Source organism: Podarcis filfolensis (genome assembly GCF_964270895.1).
Source record: "Podarcis filfolensis genome assembly, chromosome: 2".
NCBI classification, from domain to species: domain Eukaryota; kingdom Metazoa; phylum Chordata; class Lepidosauria; order Squamata; family Lacertidae; genus Podarcis; species Podarcis filfolensis.
In genome coordinates this window covers 99,891,397-99,909,757 of record NC_139605.1, presented here as the reverse complement: position 1 = coordinate 99,909,757, position 18,361 = coordinate 99,891,397, and the positions used below count along the sequence as shown (strand labels likewise).

General features: G+C 44.9%; 1 protein-coding gene and 1 long non-coding RNA gene across 3 annotated transcripts in view; one reads left to right on the top strand and one right to left on the bottom strand.

Annotated features, from left to right (window-relative positions):
- MAP2K6 (mitogen-activated protein kinase kinase 6) overlaps positions 1 to 18,361 on the top strand; it is a 73,613-nt gene that overhangs the window by 51,308 nt on the left and 3,944 nt on the right. For both annotated transcript variants that reach the window (XM_083598940.1, XM_083598941.1), the window contains exons 6-11: positions 2,349 to 2,465; positions 3,451 to 3,502; positions 6,425 to 6,552; positions 8,378 to 8,455; positions 11,234 to 11,370; positions 14,726 to 14,771. In XM_083598940.1, coding sequence (XP_083455066.1) covers positions 2,349 to 2,465; positions 3,451 to 3,502; positions 6,425 to 6,552; positions 8,378 to 8,455; positions 11,234 to 11,370; positions 14,726 to 14,771 — 558 coding nt within the window. The remainder of the gene's footprint in view (positions 1 to 2,348; positions 2,466 to 3,450; positions 3,503 to 6,424; positions 6,553 to 8,377; positions 8,456 to 11,233; positions 11,371 to 14,725; positions 14,772 to 18,361) is intronic.
- The window catches only part of LOC310755756, a 33,405-nt gene continuing 15,534 nt past the window's right edge, over positions 491 to 18,361 (bottom strand). The window contains exons 2-3 of the long non-coding RNA XR_014544514.1: positions 2,831 to 2,948; positions 491 to 1,217 (exon numbers count right to left, since the gene is read on the bottom strand). This is a non-coding gene — a long non-coding RNA (uncharacterized lncRNA). The remainder of the gene's footprint in view (positions 1,218 to 2,830; positions 2,949 to 18,361) is intronic.

Genomic DNA, 18,361 nt, shown 5'->3' with positions numbered 1-18,361 from the left:
CACAGTACAGTACATAGGAAATAGCCTTCTTTTTTTAAAAAACAACAACCAGATCATAGTATGCGCTGCTTATTCTGACTTACAGTGGCTGTCCAGGGTCTCAGTCGGGCTCCATCCCCTGCTTCCTGATTCAAGGGATTGAACCTTGCACCTTCTGCATGCCAAGCACCTTCTATACCACTTGTGCATATCCCCACTGAACACGGATCGTTCTTTTAGTATATGTGCAAGATCTTAGTTGAGCAATACTAGGTGGTAATGTTAGTTAGTTCACAAGTTAGCTAGACCATAGGAAAGCAGAGCAAGGTATCTGCAGAGGGCTAACAGAAATACCTACCTTCTCAACCACTCCAGACAAGAAGAAGAGTTGGGATTTGATATCCCGCGTTATCACTACCCGAAGGAGTCTCAAAGTGGCTAACATTCTCCTTTCCCTTCCTCCCCCACAACAAACACTCTGTGAGGGGAGTGGGGCTGAGAGACTTCAGAGAAGTGTGACTGGCCCAAGGTCACCCAGCAGCTGCATGTGGAGGAGCGGAGACAAGAACCTGGTTCACCAGATTACGAGTCTACTGCTCTTAACCACTACACCACACTGGCTCCTGTACTGAATAGTACAGGAAGTGCATGCTGGGAACCAGTATGGTGTAGTGGTTAGAGTGTTGGACTAGGACAGTGGTGGCCAAACTTGGCCCTCCAGCTGTTTTTGGACTACAGTTCCCATCATCCCTGACCACTGGTCCTGTTAGCTAGGGATTATGGGAGTTGTAGTCCAAAAACAGCTGGAAGGCCAAGTTTGGCCACCACTGAACTAGGACCTGGGAGACCAGGGTTCAAATCACCACTCAGCCATGAAACTCACCGGGTGACCTTGAGCCAGTCACAATCTCTTAACCAAACCTACCTCACAGGATTGTTGTGAACATAAAATGGAGAGGGAAAGATATGTCACCTTGGAGAAAAGTTGGAATACGAGTGTAATAATAGTAATATTTTTTGGTTCTCTCGTAAAACTTCCATTTGGTGCACGTAGTCAGTTAAATGGTTAAAGAGCGGTTGATTAAAAAAGGTTGGCTCCCTTGCCTTTTCCTTCTGTGTTAACTTTATTGATGAAATAGGGATTCCAACCTGTCTGACAGCTTGTATCTTCCTTTTCTCCTTTCTCCAGTGCCAGGGCCCTCCTTCCTCTCCCAACACCTTGTGTTTCCCAGTACTTCCTAAAAAAGCAAAACATAATTCCACACAACAGGAAAGCGACGTTTAATGCCAGAATTCTGGATTATTATTATTATTTTAAAAATGGTGTTTTGCTTGGCATGAAAACGATCACTGCAGAAATTGAAATCCTGCTTCTGTTTCCTCATTGCACCAATTGGAATTTGTTTTGGAGGACGGAATTCACATGGGCCAAATAATCCTTCAAATAGCCCTTCTTGGCTACTGCTGCACTTAGCAAACTTGTTCCCTTTCTCAAGGAAGTTAGCTTTGAGGCCCCGATGTTTCTGTGGTCAGAGGGGAGCCAGCTTTGTGGTGCGATGCTTCAGCTTCAGAAAACAAAATAGCTATGCAGCTTAATTTTACATTGTTAGTGAAATGGCTGAGGTAACTTGTGGCCGAGACTGGAATTCAGACAAGGGGATGGGAGGGTGCAATGCCCCAAACTCTGCTCTTGGTCTTCCCAAATCCTGCACTGCCATGAGATGTTGGTACATGTATTTATTCAGGTTGTATGTCATGCTACACAGTGTGATGGGAGAGAGATTAGTTCATACATGTGCTCCAAAATGTGCTGGGAGCCAAACTCAAAAGTGTTGCTGCTGACCTTTAAAGCCCTAAACAGCTTCGGCTCTGTATACCTGAAGGAGTGTCTCCACCCCAATCGTTCGGCCTGGACACTAAGATCCAGCTCTGAGGGCCTTCTGATGGTTTTGCGAGAAGTGAGGCTATAGGGAACCAGGCAGAGGGCCTTCTTTGTAGTTGTGCCCACCCTGTGGAGTGCCCTCCCGTCAGATGTCAAGGAAGTAAACAACTATCAGAACACATCTGATGGCAGCCCTGTATAGGGAAGCTTTTAATGCTTGATGTTTTACTGTGCTTAATGTTTGAATTTGTTGGAAGCCGCCCAGAGTGACTGGGGCAGCCTAGTCAGATGGGCGCATATAAAATTATTATTATTATTATTATTATTATTATTATTATTATTATTAGGCATTGAAGGCAATGCACATACACTTTGTTGGAAGCAGGTGTGTGTGTGTGTGTGTGTGTGTGTGTGTGTGTGTGTTTGCAGTTGGTTCTCCAGAGTGGAGAATTATTAACACCATTCTTTTCCCTCTGCCTTTCCCTAGGGAGATGTTTGGATTTGCATGGAATTGATGGACACTTCACTGGACAAGTTCTACAAGCAAGTCATTGACAAAGGCTTGACGATTCCTGAGGACATCTTAGGAAAAATAGCCGTCTCAGTGAGTGCTTCTGGGTTGGTTTTTTTTGCTTTAATCCTCTTCCAAAGGGGATTCAGCTCCCTTTCCATCTTTGCAGCCCACATCTGCCAGTCAGCTGTTAAATGTACAAAAGCTGCAAAGGGAAAATGGAGAACAAATAGCAGCTGGCTTCTCTTTTAGGGCTTATCCTTGGTATTTATGAGCCACATCTTCCTAAAAGTAGCCTGGAAAGCCCTTCATGAGAGAAGAGCCAGAATTTGTTTTGGAAAGCGGGGTTAGGGAGCCCTGTGGGGAAACATTAAGAGAGAGGTGAGCTGAGGGCCAAATGACATGCAATGAAAATACCTGTTTGTTCTTTGACTTTAGTTTCAAAGACTGAAAGTTACCTGAGGATGAGGGACTGGTGGCTTGATCACAGATTGCCATTGGAGAGGGGATGCTTAATTGCTTCCTTGAGCCATTTTTCTGCTATGGGGAACTTTCCCCCTCTAGCTCCTTTCTTACCTGTGGAGGAAAACAATATTTTTCCTCTGCAGGTGAGGAACAATCCCAGGGCTCCTTTCTTTTTGTGTACTTTGCCTCTTAGAAGATGTGCTTTGGAGACACTTTATACTGGGTGTATAACCTGGAATTCCAAGGAATTTAGAACTCTGCTGGAATTCAGCCATCAAAACTTCCTAGAGTGATGCCCAAAGCTTGAACACACTGTGATCCCTTGAAGGTTGTTACATCAGTGTTTTATTTTGAGCACACTGCAAAGAGGGGGATTGGAAGAGCAATGAATAGTATGAATCATGTTTTATCACCCTGGTGCCAGACTGCAGGCTCAGCACTCTCCTGCCTGTTAATTGCCCAAGCGCCCAACCTAGACTGTCTCCAGCCTGGTTAAGTGTTGAAAGAAGAGCTAACCTGTGGCCTGGGAGGAACCAGCGAAGCAGAATACTTCTGCTTCAGCCAGCTGCAGCTCGTTCTTATCTGTCTGTCCCTGTTCTTTTTTTTCTTCCAGATTGTGAAAGCGTTAGAGCACCTACACAGTAAGCTGTCTGTAATTCACCGAGGTAAGTGCGACCAGAGTTGGACGCCATAACAATTCTTGGTTCTGGAAAATGGGTTGAAGAGAGCTGTGCAAAGTGCTAAATGGCATTTCCGTCAGTTTAGGTCAGTTTGGGTCAGTTTAGGTCAGTTTGAAGCTGCATCAGCGACCAAGACTTCTTCTCCCTGATGGCCGAGGGTACTTAGTACCCATACTCTTTCCAGGCCCAACTCAGGATGCTGATTTTGACCTGGCCAGTATTGCTTCAATACTGGAACTCTCATTTTGGCTTTGCCAAATGCTGTTTTGGTACTTTTCCTATATCAGCATCCCCACCTGCATCTGAGATAATGGAATTGGCCTACCTGTACATTGCGGCTGTAAGGATTACTGTGGTATAATGGATTGAACCCAAAGCGATGCTAAATGGAGGACTGTTAGTGCAGTGGAATTTCCCCCCTATCCCTTCCAGTCTCCTGTGTCTCACAAACAGCCTTACTTGGGAGAGTCAGGGCCTGCGCTGAGCAGTGATGGCTGGAGTGGAGGGGCTTCGGTGATGGGGATATTATCTAAAATTGGGCAAAACGACTATCTGCTTCTGCAACTTGGGGTCCAAATAATACATGTGCCTTGATCACTTAAGAAAAGCACACGAATACTTACGTATCATCGTCATATAGGCAAAGGTAAAGGTAAGGGACCCAGTTAAGTCCAGTTGAATTCAACTATGGGGTGCGGCGCTCACCTCCGCTTTCAGGCCGAGGGAGCTGGTGTTTGTCCACAGACAGCTTTCCGGGTCAGTGGTACACCGTGACAGAAGCCAGAGTGCACGGAAATGCCGTTTGCCTTCCCATCGCAGCTGTACTTATTTATCTACTCGCGCTGGTATGCTTTCAAATTGCTAGATTGGCAGGGGCTGGGACAAAGCAACAGGGATGGAGGTGGCGCTGCAGTCTAAACCACCGAGCCTCGTGGGCTTGCCCATTGTACAGTCGGCAGTTCAAATCTGTGTGACGGGGTGAGCTCCTGTTGTCATATAACTTGCCCACTAGGAATCCTCCCTCATTAAGTGTCATAGGAAGATGCTGGGAGGTAAACCCAGCATCTTCTGCTTCAGTGTAAGAGATAAATCAGGGATGCGGGTGGCGCTGTGGGTTAAACCACAGAGCCTAGGACTTGCCGATCAGAAGGTTGGCGGTTCGAATCCCTGCAAAGGGGTGAGCTTCTGTTGCTCTGTCCCTGCTCCTGCCAACCTAGCAGTTCAAAAGCACATCAAAGTGCAAGTAGATAAATAGGTACCGTTCCGGCAGGAAGGCAAACGGCATTTCTGTGCACTGCTCTGGTTCGCCAGAAGTGGCTTAGTCATGCTGGCCACATGACCTGGAAGCTGTACGCTGGCTCCCTCGGCCAATAAAGCGAGATGAGTGCCGCAACCCCAGAGTCGGTCACAACTGGACCTAATGGTCAGGTGTCCCTTTACCTTTAAGAGATAAATCACTTCCTTAATGGCCATTCAGAGTAGAGATAATTTCATTGAAATTGTTATGCTATGAGTCCTTATTAATTCACATTTAACAAAGCAGGAATCAGCACTGGAAATACACAATGGCTACTGTCACATATAACTCTCAACCAGTAGTCTTCTACCTTTTCAGTCCCTTTTCATGTTATCTCAAACATAGGTTTGCGGACCCTTTTCTTAACTTTTTTTTTAAACCGAATATTTGTTTGTTTGGAGTGACGTTTGTTTGGAGGAAGGAAACCTCCAGTTTAGATGACGGACAAGCCAAACTCTGACTTGTCTCATCAGCGGTCAGGGAGGAGTGCTGTTGGAACTTTCGAGCTCCATCACATTAAACCATAATTTGTTTTAAACGATGGTTGAATGAGATGTGTGAAGCAGGTCAAACCATGGCTTAATGAAGCTCACTTGTTTAACCAACCAGAGGTTCGATAAACAATGATCCCTGTCTAATACAAAATGACAAGCCAAGATTAGGGGAGACTCACTGACAAAGTCCTTCTGGCTGCCTTGTAGAAGGAGAAAAATGGGGAAAGCACCTGTACATAAAGGGACGCGGGTGGTGCTGTGGGTTAAACCACAGAGCCTAGGACTTGCTGATCAGAAGGTTGGCAGTTCAAATCCCCACGACGGGGTGAGCTCCCGTGGCTCGGTCCCTGCTCCTGCCAACCTAGCAATTCGAAAGCACGTCCAAGTGCAAGTAGATAAGTAGGAACCGCTCCGCTGCTCTGGTTCGCCAGAAACGGCTTAGTCATGCTGGCCACATGACCCAGAAGCTGTACGCCGGCTCCCTAGGCCAATAAAGTGAGATGAGCGCCGCAACCCCAGAGTCGGCAACGACTGGACCTAATGGTCAGGGGTCCCTTTACCTTACCTGCACATAGGGTGCATTCTGCACATAGTTCTAAAACATGGTTTAGCATTAAGCATAAATGTGACCGCTAGCTCTCTACGTCTTCTTCCCTGCCATAGAATAAACCAGGGTTTCTGTAAGTCTTGGACAATCCGGCTGGTATAACTGTTGCTGAATGTTGGTGCTAACCATGGTTGAAAGAAAGACAGCAGTTGTGCTCCAGGGAGAAGAAGGAACATGGGTTCTTAATGCTGGCTCCCAGACTCTTTAACTATGGTTAACAGCGAGCCGGAATGGAACCTGCATCTCTGTTTGGCCCCTGTGACTTCTGCTCAAACTTGTACACCTGTTTGTGGACTTTTACTGGATAGGAGTCCAACGTCTGTATGGTGGCAGGCTCTCTGTCCCTGGCTTACAGCCTGGGAAGAGACATCATTTTCTTATCTCCTGTGGTTCTCAAGATGACAAGTGAAATGTATGCTGGTGCCCTCTGGTGGCTCATGTTTGTCCTCTTCCATTTCTGCTGTAACGCTACTGCAAGCAACCTGCTTCCTGTGCATTCCACCTTGCAGATGTCAAGCCCTCAAACGTACTGATCAACACACTGGGACAGGTGAAAATGTGTGACTTTGGAATCAGTGGTTACCTCGTTGACTCCGTGGCCAAGACGATGGATGCTGGCTGCAAGCCTTACATGGCAGTAAGTTCAGGTTACCAGATTTTTTTCAGTGAATCTGGGGACACTTTTCAACTTCAATGGATTTTGTATTTCAGTATTTTTGCTTTGCAGAAGGGCTTCCACTTGTGCAATGCGGTCTGCCCCCACCCTCAATTGCTGAAATTGACCTGGGGAGAGAATCCCCAGACCTGCATGTACTGGAAGGAGAGGGGGGATCATTCTGTCTGGCAAGCCAAACGGCTTTCACTGACAGAACTCTCAGGAGAGTGTGATGTTAAATTCCGCCCCACTATTGCAAGACTGTTTAGGCCCTCCAGCTGTTTTGGGACTACAACTCCCATTATCACTAGCTAACAGGACCAGTGGTCAGGGATGATGGGAACTGTAGTCCCAAAACAGCTGGAGGGCCAAGTTTGGCCATGCCTGGTTTAGATGGACTGTCTGCCTCTGTACTTGCAGGTATTGCACACAAAGACCGAAACAAGGAAGATATTTTGTGGGTTCATTTTTTATCGGTTTAGTGTGTCCTTCTCTGAGCTCTGCTTGCGTTCTTAAGCATCTGGACTCCTCCATCTCCCAGGGCCAGTGTGGCAACAGCATTTCAAATTACATTTCACCCAGTTCGTTTACACTTTCGTTGGCTCTTTAATTAAAATCGCTTGTGACAAAATAACAATATAGCTAACTTACGGGAGATGCATGCAGAGAGCCTTCTCGGTAGTGGCACCCATCCTGTTAGAAGACATCTGTAGGCAGCCCTGTATAGGGAGGTGTTTACTGTTTTATTATGTTTTTAGATGCTGGAAGCTGTCCAGAGTGGCTGGGGCAATCCAGTCCGATAATAAAAGGATGGTGATGATGTAAGATGGCAGAGTGTGATAAAGGTTTAGTGGGGTGATGGTAGCGAGGGAACCAGCACATTTTGATTCTTTTCGCCATCCAGACTTATTTCATCACCAGCGATGTGTTTTTAGTTGACTGGCTCCCAATTGCATTATAGTGCTCCCTGTTATGATGTTGAAGATTAACCAAGCGCATCATCTTAACTAGCCTTCCCTGAATGTGATATCCTCCCACGTTTGGCTGATAAGGGCTTCAGTCCCAAACATCTGAAGGGCACCAAGTTGGGGAAGGCTACTTTTAACCAGAGGCGTAGGAAGGTCAGGTGGTACCAAGTGCGGAAAATTTCTTGTCACACCCCCCCATTGAAATTTTTGTTTTTTTGCCTGCAAAAATGGTTTTGCATTATTTCATATTTTCTTACAAAGGAATGTGGATTCTGGGCCCCAGATAACAAGTAGGCGACTGTGGACAGATACTTAAATCTAAAGGATGGATTGTGTTTTGGCTTCACTGAATTGAAATTTCAGCTTTCACGACATATGAACACGGCCAAGTAAACAGTTATTTCCATGGAGGAGGGTCAAGATATTAACCGATATGCATGAAATTTCAGATATAGCTATATAATTCCTAGTGTAGTAAGATAAGACCTTTGGAGCAGGCATTTTTTAAAAAAAGTTTTTTATGAACCGCCCTAGTAGGGCAGTAACTGATTCTTGATAATTTGTCACCCCCCCCATGATGGCACCTAGGGCGGACCGCCCCCCGTCCTATGCCCCTGCTCTTAACAAAAATCAGATTAAGACAGAAAGACACTCCCTTTGAAATCTCTTCAAAGCCTAAGGGAATATCTGACTGGAGTTAGACACTGCATACACCTTCATTCATTTGCATGCATACAGGAAGTCGAGAGAGTCTTCTTCCCCCATCGCTGAGGGATTTACAACTTGGGCAACTAAATATAATACTATTTGTGTTCTGTCTCTTCCTCCCCCCACCCCAGCCTGAAAGAATCAACCCAGAACTAAACCAAAAGGGATACAGCGTCAAATCCGATATTTGGAGTCTGGGAATCACTATGGTAAGAGTTTAAACAGGAAGGCCTGATGGACTGTGTCTACTGAAGAGAGTTTTGTCTATTTGGCCTTGTTCCACACGTAAAATATTTTGCAATCTGCGACTGATTGCGATTAATAAAATGCCTGAATACAGCTCAGGCCTTTAGCCTTCAATACAGTGAAGACATGGTGAGCTTGAAATGTGTCCATGTTTAAATGCGGAACATTCTGTGAGAGGAAAGATAACAATTTCACTGTTTTAAGTTCGCCACTGTACTTAGCAGAACCCATTGCGGTCACGGGGGTTACGTGAGAGCAGGAGAAATATCTTGATTTTTTTTTGGGTGGGGAATGTGGTTTGACTGCTTCTGCCTCTTTACATGGGCGTCTGTCATGGATGCTTTAGCTGAAATTCCTGCATTGCATGAGGTTGGACTAGGCAACCTACCTTGGAATCTCTTCCAACTCTACAACTCTATGATTCTAGTATTTTATTGAGGCTGGAAAGAGATGTGAGTAACTGTGAGGGTTGTGTTAATACTGGACTAATACTGGCGGTTGCAGTTTATAGGAAGTCCGGAACAGTAATCGTCAACCTTTTTCAGAAACAAGACCCATGGCTCTTAGTCTAAATGTGTGCATTTTAGTATTCCATTGTATGCCATATACAGTGGTACCTCGGGTTACAGATGCTTCAAGTTACATACACTTCAGGTTACAGACTCCGCTAACCCAGAAATAGTACCTCGGGTTAAGAACTTTGCTTCAGGATGAGAACAGAAATCGTGCTCCGGCGGCACAGTGGCAGTGGGAGGCCCCATTAGCTAAAGTGGTGCTTCAGGCTAAGAACAGTTTCAGGTTAAGTATGAACCTCCGGAACGAATTCAGTACTTAACCTGAGGTACCACTGTATTTGTCTGGCAGGTATTTGTGTGTGTGTGTGAGTGTGTGAGTGTGTGTGTGTGTGTGTGTGTGTGTGTGTGTGAGAGAGAGAGAGAGAGAGAGAGAGAGAGTGGCAGAGATCACTATTACAGATAAGGCATATAGCAGTGGTTTTCAGCCTTTTTCTTTTTAAGGGAACCCTTTCCTTAGCCACAGTCTACTGGGGAACACATGTTTCAGAAAACTGTGGGGAATGTGAACATCCTTCACCAACCCACCACGTGTTTTGGACTACAAATCCCATCATCCCTGACAATTGCCCATGCTGGCTGGGGCTGATGGGAGATGTTGTCTAGGCAAGAGAGATGGGAAGGGGGGGGGAGATGGTTCTAGGGCATGCCTTCCTTTCAGGTGGGATACAGGCCTATTGAGCCTTATCACCACCACATGTGATTTGAGAGTGTGCCATGGCACAAACACGATGCCCCAAGTTGTCACCGATCGCCAGGGGTGATCTGTAGTTGCAAGTAAGCAGACTTTTGAGGAAACTTGCCCCCCAAATACACTTCTTGAAAACTTGGAGACTGCCCCCCAAAATGCATTTTGATAGCCACTGGCATGAAGAAATGCTTCATTGGAGCAGTTCACTTTTTTCCTTTCTGGATTTATTGGCGGGTTTAAAGCCAAAAACGTGGTGGAGTTTTAATGTTGAAAAGCTGCATAGATGGATTTCACTTTCTTTCCCTGCTTTGCTTTCCATCGTCAATTTTGCTTCCCCCTCCCCCCCTTCTCCAGCTGACCTCTTGCAGACCTGAAGCTGTGCCTTCTCGTTTTGTTTGCAGAGGTCCTAATTCCCCCCCACAAAGGAGTGTCTTCACTTTGTGTGGGTATCCGAGCTTCTCTTGACAACGTTCAAGAGACATCAGATGAATTGTGCTAAGAACCATAGGCAGAAACAGGTCAGAAGGAAAGCAGGTTGCCAGGAGAGACGCCTAGATTTCCGGATGTAGTGTCAGCTTGTATGCCAGCGGCAGCCTTTTTTCTAGAACAACCAAGTCAGCAGCTTTGAGCATCCTTGGGACTGATCGGTTTTTAAAATCGGAACTGGCTTCCTTAAAAAACAACAACCCAAAACAGACTAGTTTGGGTAGGCAGGTGAATTTCAGAACGTACAAGCGTTCCGCAGCCTCTTTTAAAACAGTGCTTCCGATAAATGCTAATGCAGCTAGGCATCAGCGTGCATGTGTAGGTTGTTTATCTGGAAGAGACCTGGTGTCCTGCAGTCATAATCTGTCTCCATACTCGCTCAGTTGGCACCATGCCTGCTTCAGGGAATCAGAGCATTCAGAGCAAACAGACAGCTTCTTTTGGCAAACTGGAATCATTCTCCAGGGAACGATGAGTCCCCCCTGGTTGCAACAGCCCCCGTGGGTAGGGAATGGATAGGGAGAGGACAGAGAGCATACCCTCCCCTGGCATTCTGCATTCTCCAGGGAAGGCTGTGGCGCAAACCAGCTGAACTGGCCTCACATGCTGCTACTTTTAAATATTCCCAGGGACATGCCGTCTCCAGGGATTCGCACAGGCTGTGCCTTCCAGAGGCGCCAAATGAGCCCAGGGTTTCTAAGGGGGGAGCGGAAAAAAGAAAAGAGGGAGCAGAAGCCGTAAGAGGAGGTCCGGTGCCATTGCGGGGCCATGCCTGCAGATGGCAGCAAAAGCTACGGTTGTTAGGGAAACGGAACAGTGTTTGTCTCCTCACTGTACTTTTTGGATAAGGTAAAGGTAAAGGGACCCCTGACCGTCAGGTCCAGTCGCAGACGACTCTGGGGTTCCGGTGCCTTTATAAGGTACCTTTCTTTTTTAAAAAAATAACCTAAGAAAGTGATATTGATGTCTCTCCATCTTCTCTCCATGCCCAGATTGAACTGGCCATTTTGCGGTTTCCGTACGAGTCCTGGGGGACGCCATTCCAGCAGCTCAAACAGGTGGTGGAAGAGCCATCGCCTCAGCTCCCAGACACCTTCTCTGCAGAGTTTGTTGATTTTACCTCACAGTGGTAAGCGTGAGTCATTTTTTGGGTGGGGTGGGGTGGGAACCCCACGGAACCCCTACCTAACTCCCAGACTCATGTAGTCAAAGGGTGGGTGGGTGGGTGGGAGGTGAACCTTTGGCTTTCCAGATGTTGTTGGACTCCTAGCTGCGATCAGCCCCAGCCAGCACAACCAACAGGCAGGTATTAATGATTATGATCATTATCGCTATTGTGGATACATTTAATCACCTTCCAAACAAGCATCTCAAGGTGGCATACACTTAAAAAACACCCAACCAGTTTGAAACACAAAATAGACCCTTGTGGCTGATAGGAACTGTAGTCCAACAACGTTTGAAGGCCACAGGTTCCTCTATCCCTGACCTAGTTTATTTTTGTTTGAACCAAATGCTATTGAAGACCTTTGCGTGCTCACCAGGAATTTGCTTGGTTTTAATACTGAGCTTTCAGTAGAATTTGACTGGTTTTACTGTGATTTCTTTTATTTTGGAGTATATCGATCTGTCTGTGTGTATATAGTTATATATATATATATATACACACACACGTATGCATATAAATGCATAAGCATAATTTAAAAGTATTAGTTCTGCAACACCCTTCATTAATTATTTCAGGATAGTTTGCAGTAACAAAATAACGTCTCCATTAAACTTATTTCAGTAAATACATAAATCAAATGCACTACGTTATTAGTTTGTTGTTTTTTTAAATAAAGAAGAGTTACATGCTGCCTTTTTGGCTCTTAAAAAAAAAGGTAAAAAGGAAGTTTTTAAGTCAAAAACACTGGGTTGGGGCCAGAATTCACACTACAATAAAGGAGAAAAAGACAACCAATAACTTAAATCAGATTTAAAATACATTAAAATTCTGTGGCAACGACAACAACAAATGGCTCCATCGCTCGCCCCAAATGACCAGCTCTGGTGTAGCTGGACTGAACTTGCTATTGTCCCCCTGGGTGAAATTTTAAATTGTAAGCTCATTGGGGCAGGAGCCAATCACCTTTTACTTTATAGAGCAGCACCCATGCTTGTGGGTTAAACCCCACCTTCTCTCCAGAATTCAGCTTATGAGTTAAAATCTTTGCAGGATTGAGGTTGAATGGTCTGGCTGACAGGTATAAGACGCACATCCCTCCTTGAAAATTTGTCACAAATATCTATAAAATGCTGTAGAGGAGGTAGGGATAATTATTTTAGTCCACTACTTGCTTTTAAAAAATAAATAAATAATAAGTCAGTTTAATTACTCAGCAGATGCTTGCCTTTGGCTGCTAATGGCATGATCAAGATACTTGCTCTGGAAGTAGCTGCTCCATTGTTTTGAAAACAGGCAGAAGCTCTCAAGGGAATCTGGCAAGGTGCATATGTGAGCCTGGTCTTTACGTCAGCCATCTCTACTTCCACTGCCTTCTTCCTGAGCTAAGGCACGTGTGTCTGAGTGAACTTTCCTCAAGGACTGTTTCCTGTAGCTTTCAGGAAATGTCATGTTGACCTCCCAGTGGTCTATGGGGGAAGTGACTCAGTGTGTCAGAGTTCTGGTCCTTTAGTTCTCTGGGGCAAGACGTGAAACGCCATTGTGCCAAGGCAGAGTGTGAGGAGAAGAGAAAAGACCGTTGAAATAGAGCAGTGTAGAGTCTTTGGTTCCTGCAGGCTGCCTAAAAGAATGGAGTTCCTTTTGTGACATTTAAATGGGTGCTGTTTTACTTCATTATTTCATAGTGGCCTTTTTTGAGCCATTTAGTCCTGACACTGTAAGTTTATGTTCTTTCAGACGGCCAAACTTGCCATCGTATCATCCCATCTAGCATCTTCGGTTTATATATTGCATCTTCAGTTTACCCCTATCTTTCTGCCTTCTTATTGCTACTCTCATCCAAATCCTCTGTGTGTGTGTGTGTGTGTGTGTGTGTGTGTGTGAGAGAGAGAGAGAGAGAGAGAGAGAGCGAGACAGAAATAGATTTAAACTCTACAAAAATGCAGCCTAGGTTCATAGTAAAGTTATGAAAAGCTTATGGGGAAGGAATAAATTAGCAGAAGAATACAAAATTTCCTCATGGCCAGCTTGGATAGAGTTCGATGCTAGTTTATTTAAAAAAACACCAACCCAACAATTTTCGACATGCACCCTCTCTCCTGTCAGTTTTGATAAGCAAAGACATGGGGTGTGCGTGTATGCACACACGAAAGAATCATTGGGTTTTGTTATATTACACAGCATAAGAGTTTCCGTAAACCTGAGCTCTGAGATTATGCAGTGAGAGATGGGCAGGAAGTATCCCTTCAGTAAGCATCCTCCACTTCCCCCCTACCCCCTGGGCTTGGCAAATCCCAGAAGAGGGTGTGTTTACTATAGCCCGATGATCACACTTTTGTTTCTCTCAGTGTGACACTTTACACCTCCTTCCCCTCTCTGCTAAAGCATGTGTACGTGTGGAGATCTTTTTTCAAGTCACTCCAAGCATCTTCCCCGTAAATACTCTGCCAGGAAGTGAGTTGCTATTACATCCTGTCTTCAAAGCTATTTTCAGCTGCAGGGAGACCGGAATAAATGGATCTTTTTTACCCTTCCACCTCACCCGTTCAAGTCACAGACAAACTTTCCCAGCCACCCATTGTAGTAATAATAGCTGTTTGCAGAAAGGATGAAGTGTGCCGAGCTGGCCTGTCCTGGCAATGGGTGACGCAGATCAAAGGTGATGGGAAGGTAGAACAGCCCCACGTGTTGTGTACAGCTGATAAATGAATATTATATGTGCTCATCTCTTTGGGGGGGTGGGAATGTCTGAGGAGGCTCATCTACAAGTAAGTAGTGGTTTTATGCCAGTTCAGCTTGTCCTGGTGCCCTGCAAAGTATACTGGGAACTGAAGTTTGGCGAGGGCACTGAAACAGCTTGTCACCAGCTGTGCAGAATTAAAAGTTTGCCTTGGAATCCCAGTCACACTTAAGTCACCATACAAATGATATGCCTGAAGGGCTCCTCACATGATTGCCAGAGAGCAGGGCACAACAGCTTCTCTTGGCCGCTTCTCCAATGCCTGCAGTTTTAAGGGAAGTTTAAGCATGGGAATTAATGCAGGAGGGATTCTGTGTTCATAGCTCTCTGCATGCATAGGCATGGGAGCTGGAACCATGCATGATCTAGTTACATGTTTGGGTGGACATCAGTTGGCATCGCTTTGGTTCCATTTCTGGTGTCCTTTGGTGCTGAGACTGGTGCAAAGCAAGTCCCATCACCCTCCTTTACAGGGACACAGATAATTCCTTGTGTTTTCACAGGCAAGTTGGCTGTTTGCTTCTATTGGCTGAAACACACATATAATTTTCCTTTCTCTCTCTTCCTCCCCCCTTAAAGCTTGAAGAAGAATTCCAAAGAGAGGCCAACATACCCTGAACTAATGGTGAGTTTGTAGTCGCAACAGATCCAGGTGCAGTACAGGCAGAAACCACAAGTTTTGGTTCCGACAACTTGTCGTTGCGGATGCTCATCCTGAGAATTGGTTTGGGTTTTCCCTCCGGGTAGATGGAAACCCACAAATGTTAGCGTTCTTTTACGTTATCTGAATCATGTTTTGAGCCAATAGCTTACCTTAGGAAGTGTGAAATCCAGCGGCTGCCTTAAGTCCCAGGGAGAGACTCCCACATTACTCAGGGAGGTGCAGAATGGGTAAATTTATACTAGAATCCTCAAAGATCAAATTCATTAAGTATCCTTAATCAGCCCTACTGTTTCTGCCAGATGGAAACTCAAGAACCAGTTTGGGTTGCCATATTTCAAAAAGTGAAAATCCGGACACAAAAGTTGTTGAGCTTTTCCCGGACGTTTCAGCAATTTCCACCCAGATGTTGCTAAAAAGGCACTGCAGTTTGGAGGGAGATGACTGTAGTTTTTCTTTCTGAAGGGGCTTTTATACAAATTTTCAAGCTGCTTTTACTGCATGGGATCCATTTTTACGGTAGAGAAGTTGCAGTTCCCTTTCTCTTCTATGACCTGTACCCATGAAATCACTGTATCAAGCAAGATGGCATGAATTTCCAAAAGCTTTTGTGGCAACCACCACCATGTCCTTCTCACCTCTGCGAAGTCCCTGGGGAAGGGAGGTGGGGACTTCTGGCAATGATTTCAACCCTTCCATCCATTTATGTGTATAATATAGTAGTACGTATTTCCTTCTTAATGTTGATGAAATTCTGAGCTGCTCCCAAGTCTGCCACCTCGTTTTGACTCTTACTAAATGGTGGTTCTGATATCCAAGTGTAAGTTTCTGAACCATTATCCTCTTCTTTTCTTGTAAAAGAAATTTGTATAAGTAATTACTATGAACAACAACAAGCAACATGGCATCAGCTTACTACACTTTTTAGTGATAGCTGATCCATGGCCATTTGATGTACCTTTGGGGACTATTAATTTGCTGACGAAGATTTATCATTGAAACAGTTCGTTATCCTGGAAGAAGTGTACTGTTCTTGCTGTTGTGCTCGGAGCAGCCTATTTCAATGTTTGGAGCACACATCATCTCACGTTCGTAGGACATTGACTGTGGAAAGGCATTCTGACTCCATTTCAGTGATCTTTGACAGTGACTTACCATTCCTACCATTCTTGTTCATGGAACATTTATTTGATTCTTATTAGTTTGTGACTCCATGGACATATTATATGTCTTCTGTTTATGAATTTTGAAACAGTATAGTGTTATAAAAATATTGTCGGTATAATGTTAGCCGACGTGTTGCTTGTTGTTGTTCAGAGTGTTCTGTTTTGCAACACGGGATTTTCTTTGGTGTATAAGTAATTCCTATGGCATTTCTGCATAAGGGATCTATAACGCAATTATCATGTAGGGTCGTGGGTTCAAGCCCCACGTCGGGCAAAGATTCCTGCATTGCAAGGGATTGGACTGGATTAAGCCAGTTGTCCCTTCCAACTCCAGCATTCTGTGATCCTATGTACCTTTCATTAACAGCTTTTTAGGTGGAGAAAGGCCTCGATTTATTGGCTCTTGTTTAAAAATTCACCATACGTGCATTTATAGAATTAATCCCTCCACCCGCTTCCAAATCATACAGCAGTGTTTTTACCACGTGGCTTTTTAGCACACACTGGGTTCGCCAGGGTGGAAGTGAGGAAAGGCATGTTCTTCAGCCAAGCTCTGGTTGGCAGCCCTGCACATTTCTATTGAATTAGGATATTGGATCACCTCTGAAATCTATCTCAGCATTGTGGTATTTTACGGCTGACATTATTGTTGTAAGGTCCTGTGGTTTGGGCTTTTCCTCCCCTAGCCCTTTTCACTTTCCCATGGCAGTAGACATTGCGGTCCTGGAATGGGCTGCATGTCTTTGAAGGCTGAGGCTGCTTCTTTTGCTTTCCTGTGTCGTTGAGGTTTCAAGTGGAAAATGAGAGGATGACTCGGGCATGGCTAGAGAGCTAATTTTCTTACTTACTTACGCTTTGCTTTATATTACCTCCGTGGTTTCCAAAATGCGTCCTGGGGAACCCTGGGGTTCCTTGGAAGCTGATGGGAGGTTCCGCCTGGGATAATAACATTAATGGCAGGCAAAGCTTCCTTCAAAGACAGATTGGCCAAAAGGGTGTTTGTTAGGCTGGGCGACAGGCCCATGAGTCCAGCCTGTGACCAAGGACAAATTCTTCACCCCAGAATCCTTTGCAACATAAACCAGTTCTATGAGCCAGGAAATTGCAGAAGGCTGAAAGTTTGAAAAGTGGTCATTTTCCTTACAGTTTTTTTCTCTTTTCTTTTTGGACATTGATGTTCAGATTTTCATCTGGCTGGTTACCGTGAAGTTCTTAATATTAGTGGCAGGATCCCATATATTTGACCACCTTTTCCCAGGCCCCATCTCCAGCTGGAGAGAACGAGTGTTACTCTTTCTCCCTCCCTCACCCCCTCAATGCCCTTTGCAGATGATGCTCTACTCACATGCTGGGGTACCATGTTAGCTATACCCACTGCTCTGCACTGCCTGGGTTCAGGGGAACACCTCTTCTGAACATGGGAACACTCCCATTCCTACAGGGCTGGCTTACACATTGTTATTGTTTCAACATGTACAGTGTGGCACAAGAGTATTCCTGCATAAACACACCTCAACACTTCGGACATTTAGTATGAATTAAGGGCTATCGGTGTACTGTTGTGTTGTTGTGTGTACTGTTGTGTTGTTGTATATTGCATGGAAGTAAGCTCCCACACACATGATTTCTTGTGGCATATATGTTGCATGGGGAGCAATTACTGGCAGACACCCCAGTCCATACATAATGGCCAATTTATGGAGTTTCATCCGACCCCACCATGTGTCATGCACATAAATTATGAATGTTTCGTTTCGCTGTACTTATTTACTTGCTTTTATCCTGTATTTTATTCTGCGAACTGCCGTGGGAACTTATGATGAAGGGCAATATAGAAATATAATTATACATATGCACATACTTGTGTTTGAGCCAGCCCTAAATAAGTCTGAGACAGGATTTAGATGAATAGATTCTTCTCTCGCCTAAACCCTGGTGTGACTGCAGCTACAATGCGTAATCTAGGAGCCAGCCAAAGAGATCCAGATCATACATGAGAGTCACACCTCGTACCACATAGAAGTGGCCCCTCCCTCCCTCAAAGTCTTCGTATTCAAAACTCATTTGCTCATTGACTGAAATACTTTGGAGATCTCTTTTATGAGATTGGGTGGGTCTGCATTCATTTCTGAGGACCTTTTCAAGTCTTTCCTCACAAAGGAAACCCTCTCTGAGTTGCATCCACTGTAGTGGTTAGGGAGGAGCATCTTTCAGGCCTTCCTGAACTTTGAACTTCCAGTTTTAACTTTGGGGCACGTCCTTCTTTTTCAATCTTGGCTTTGCTTATCTGTAAAAATTATATTGAATACACGCTTAATGGGATTATTGTGATAATTAATGAGAGAGAGAGAGAGAGAGATGAAAAGCACTTCCCACACAAGAAAGACG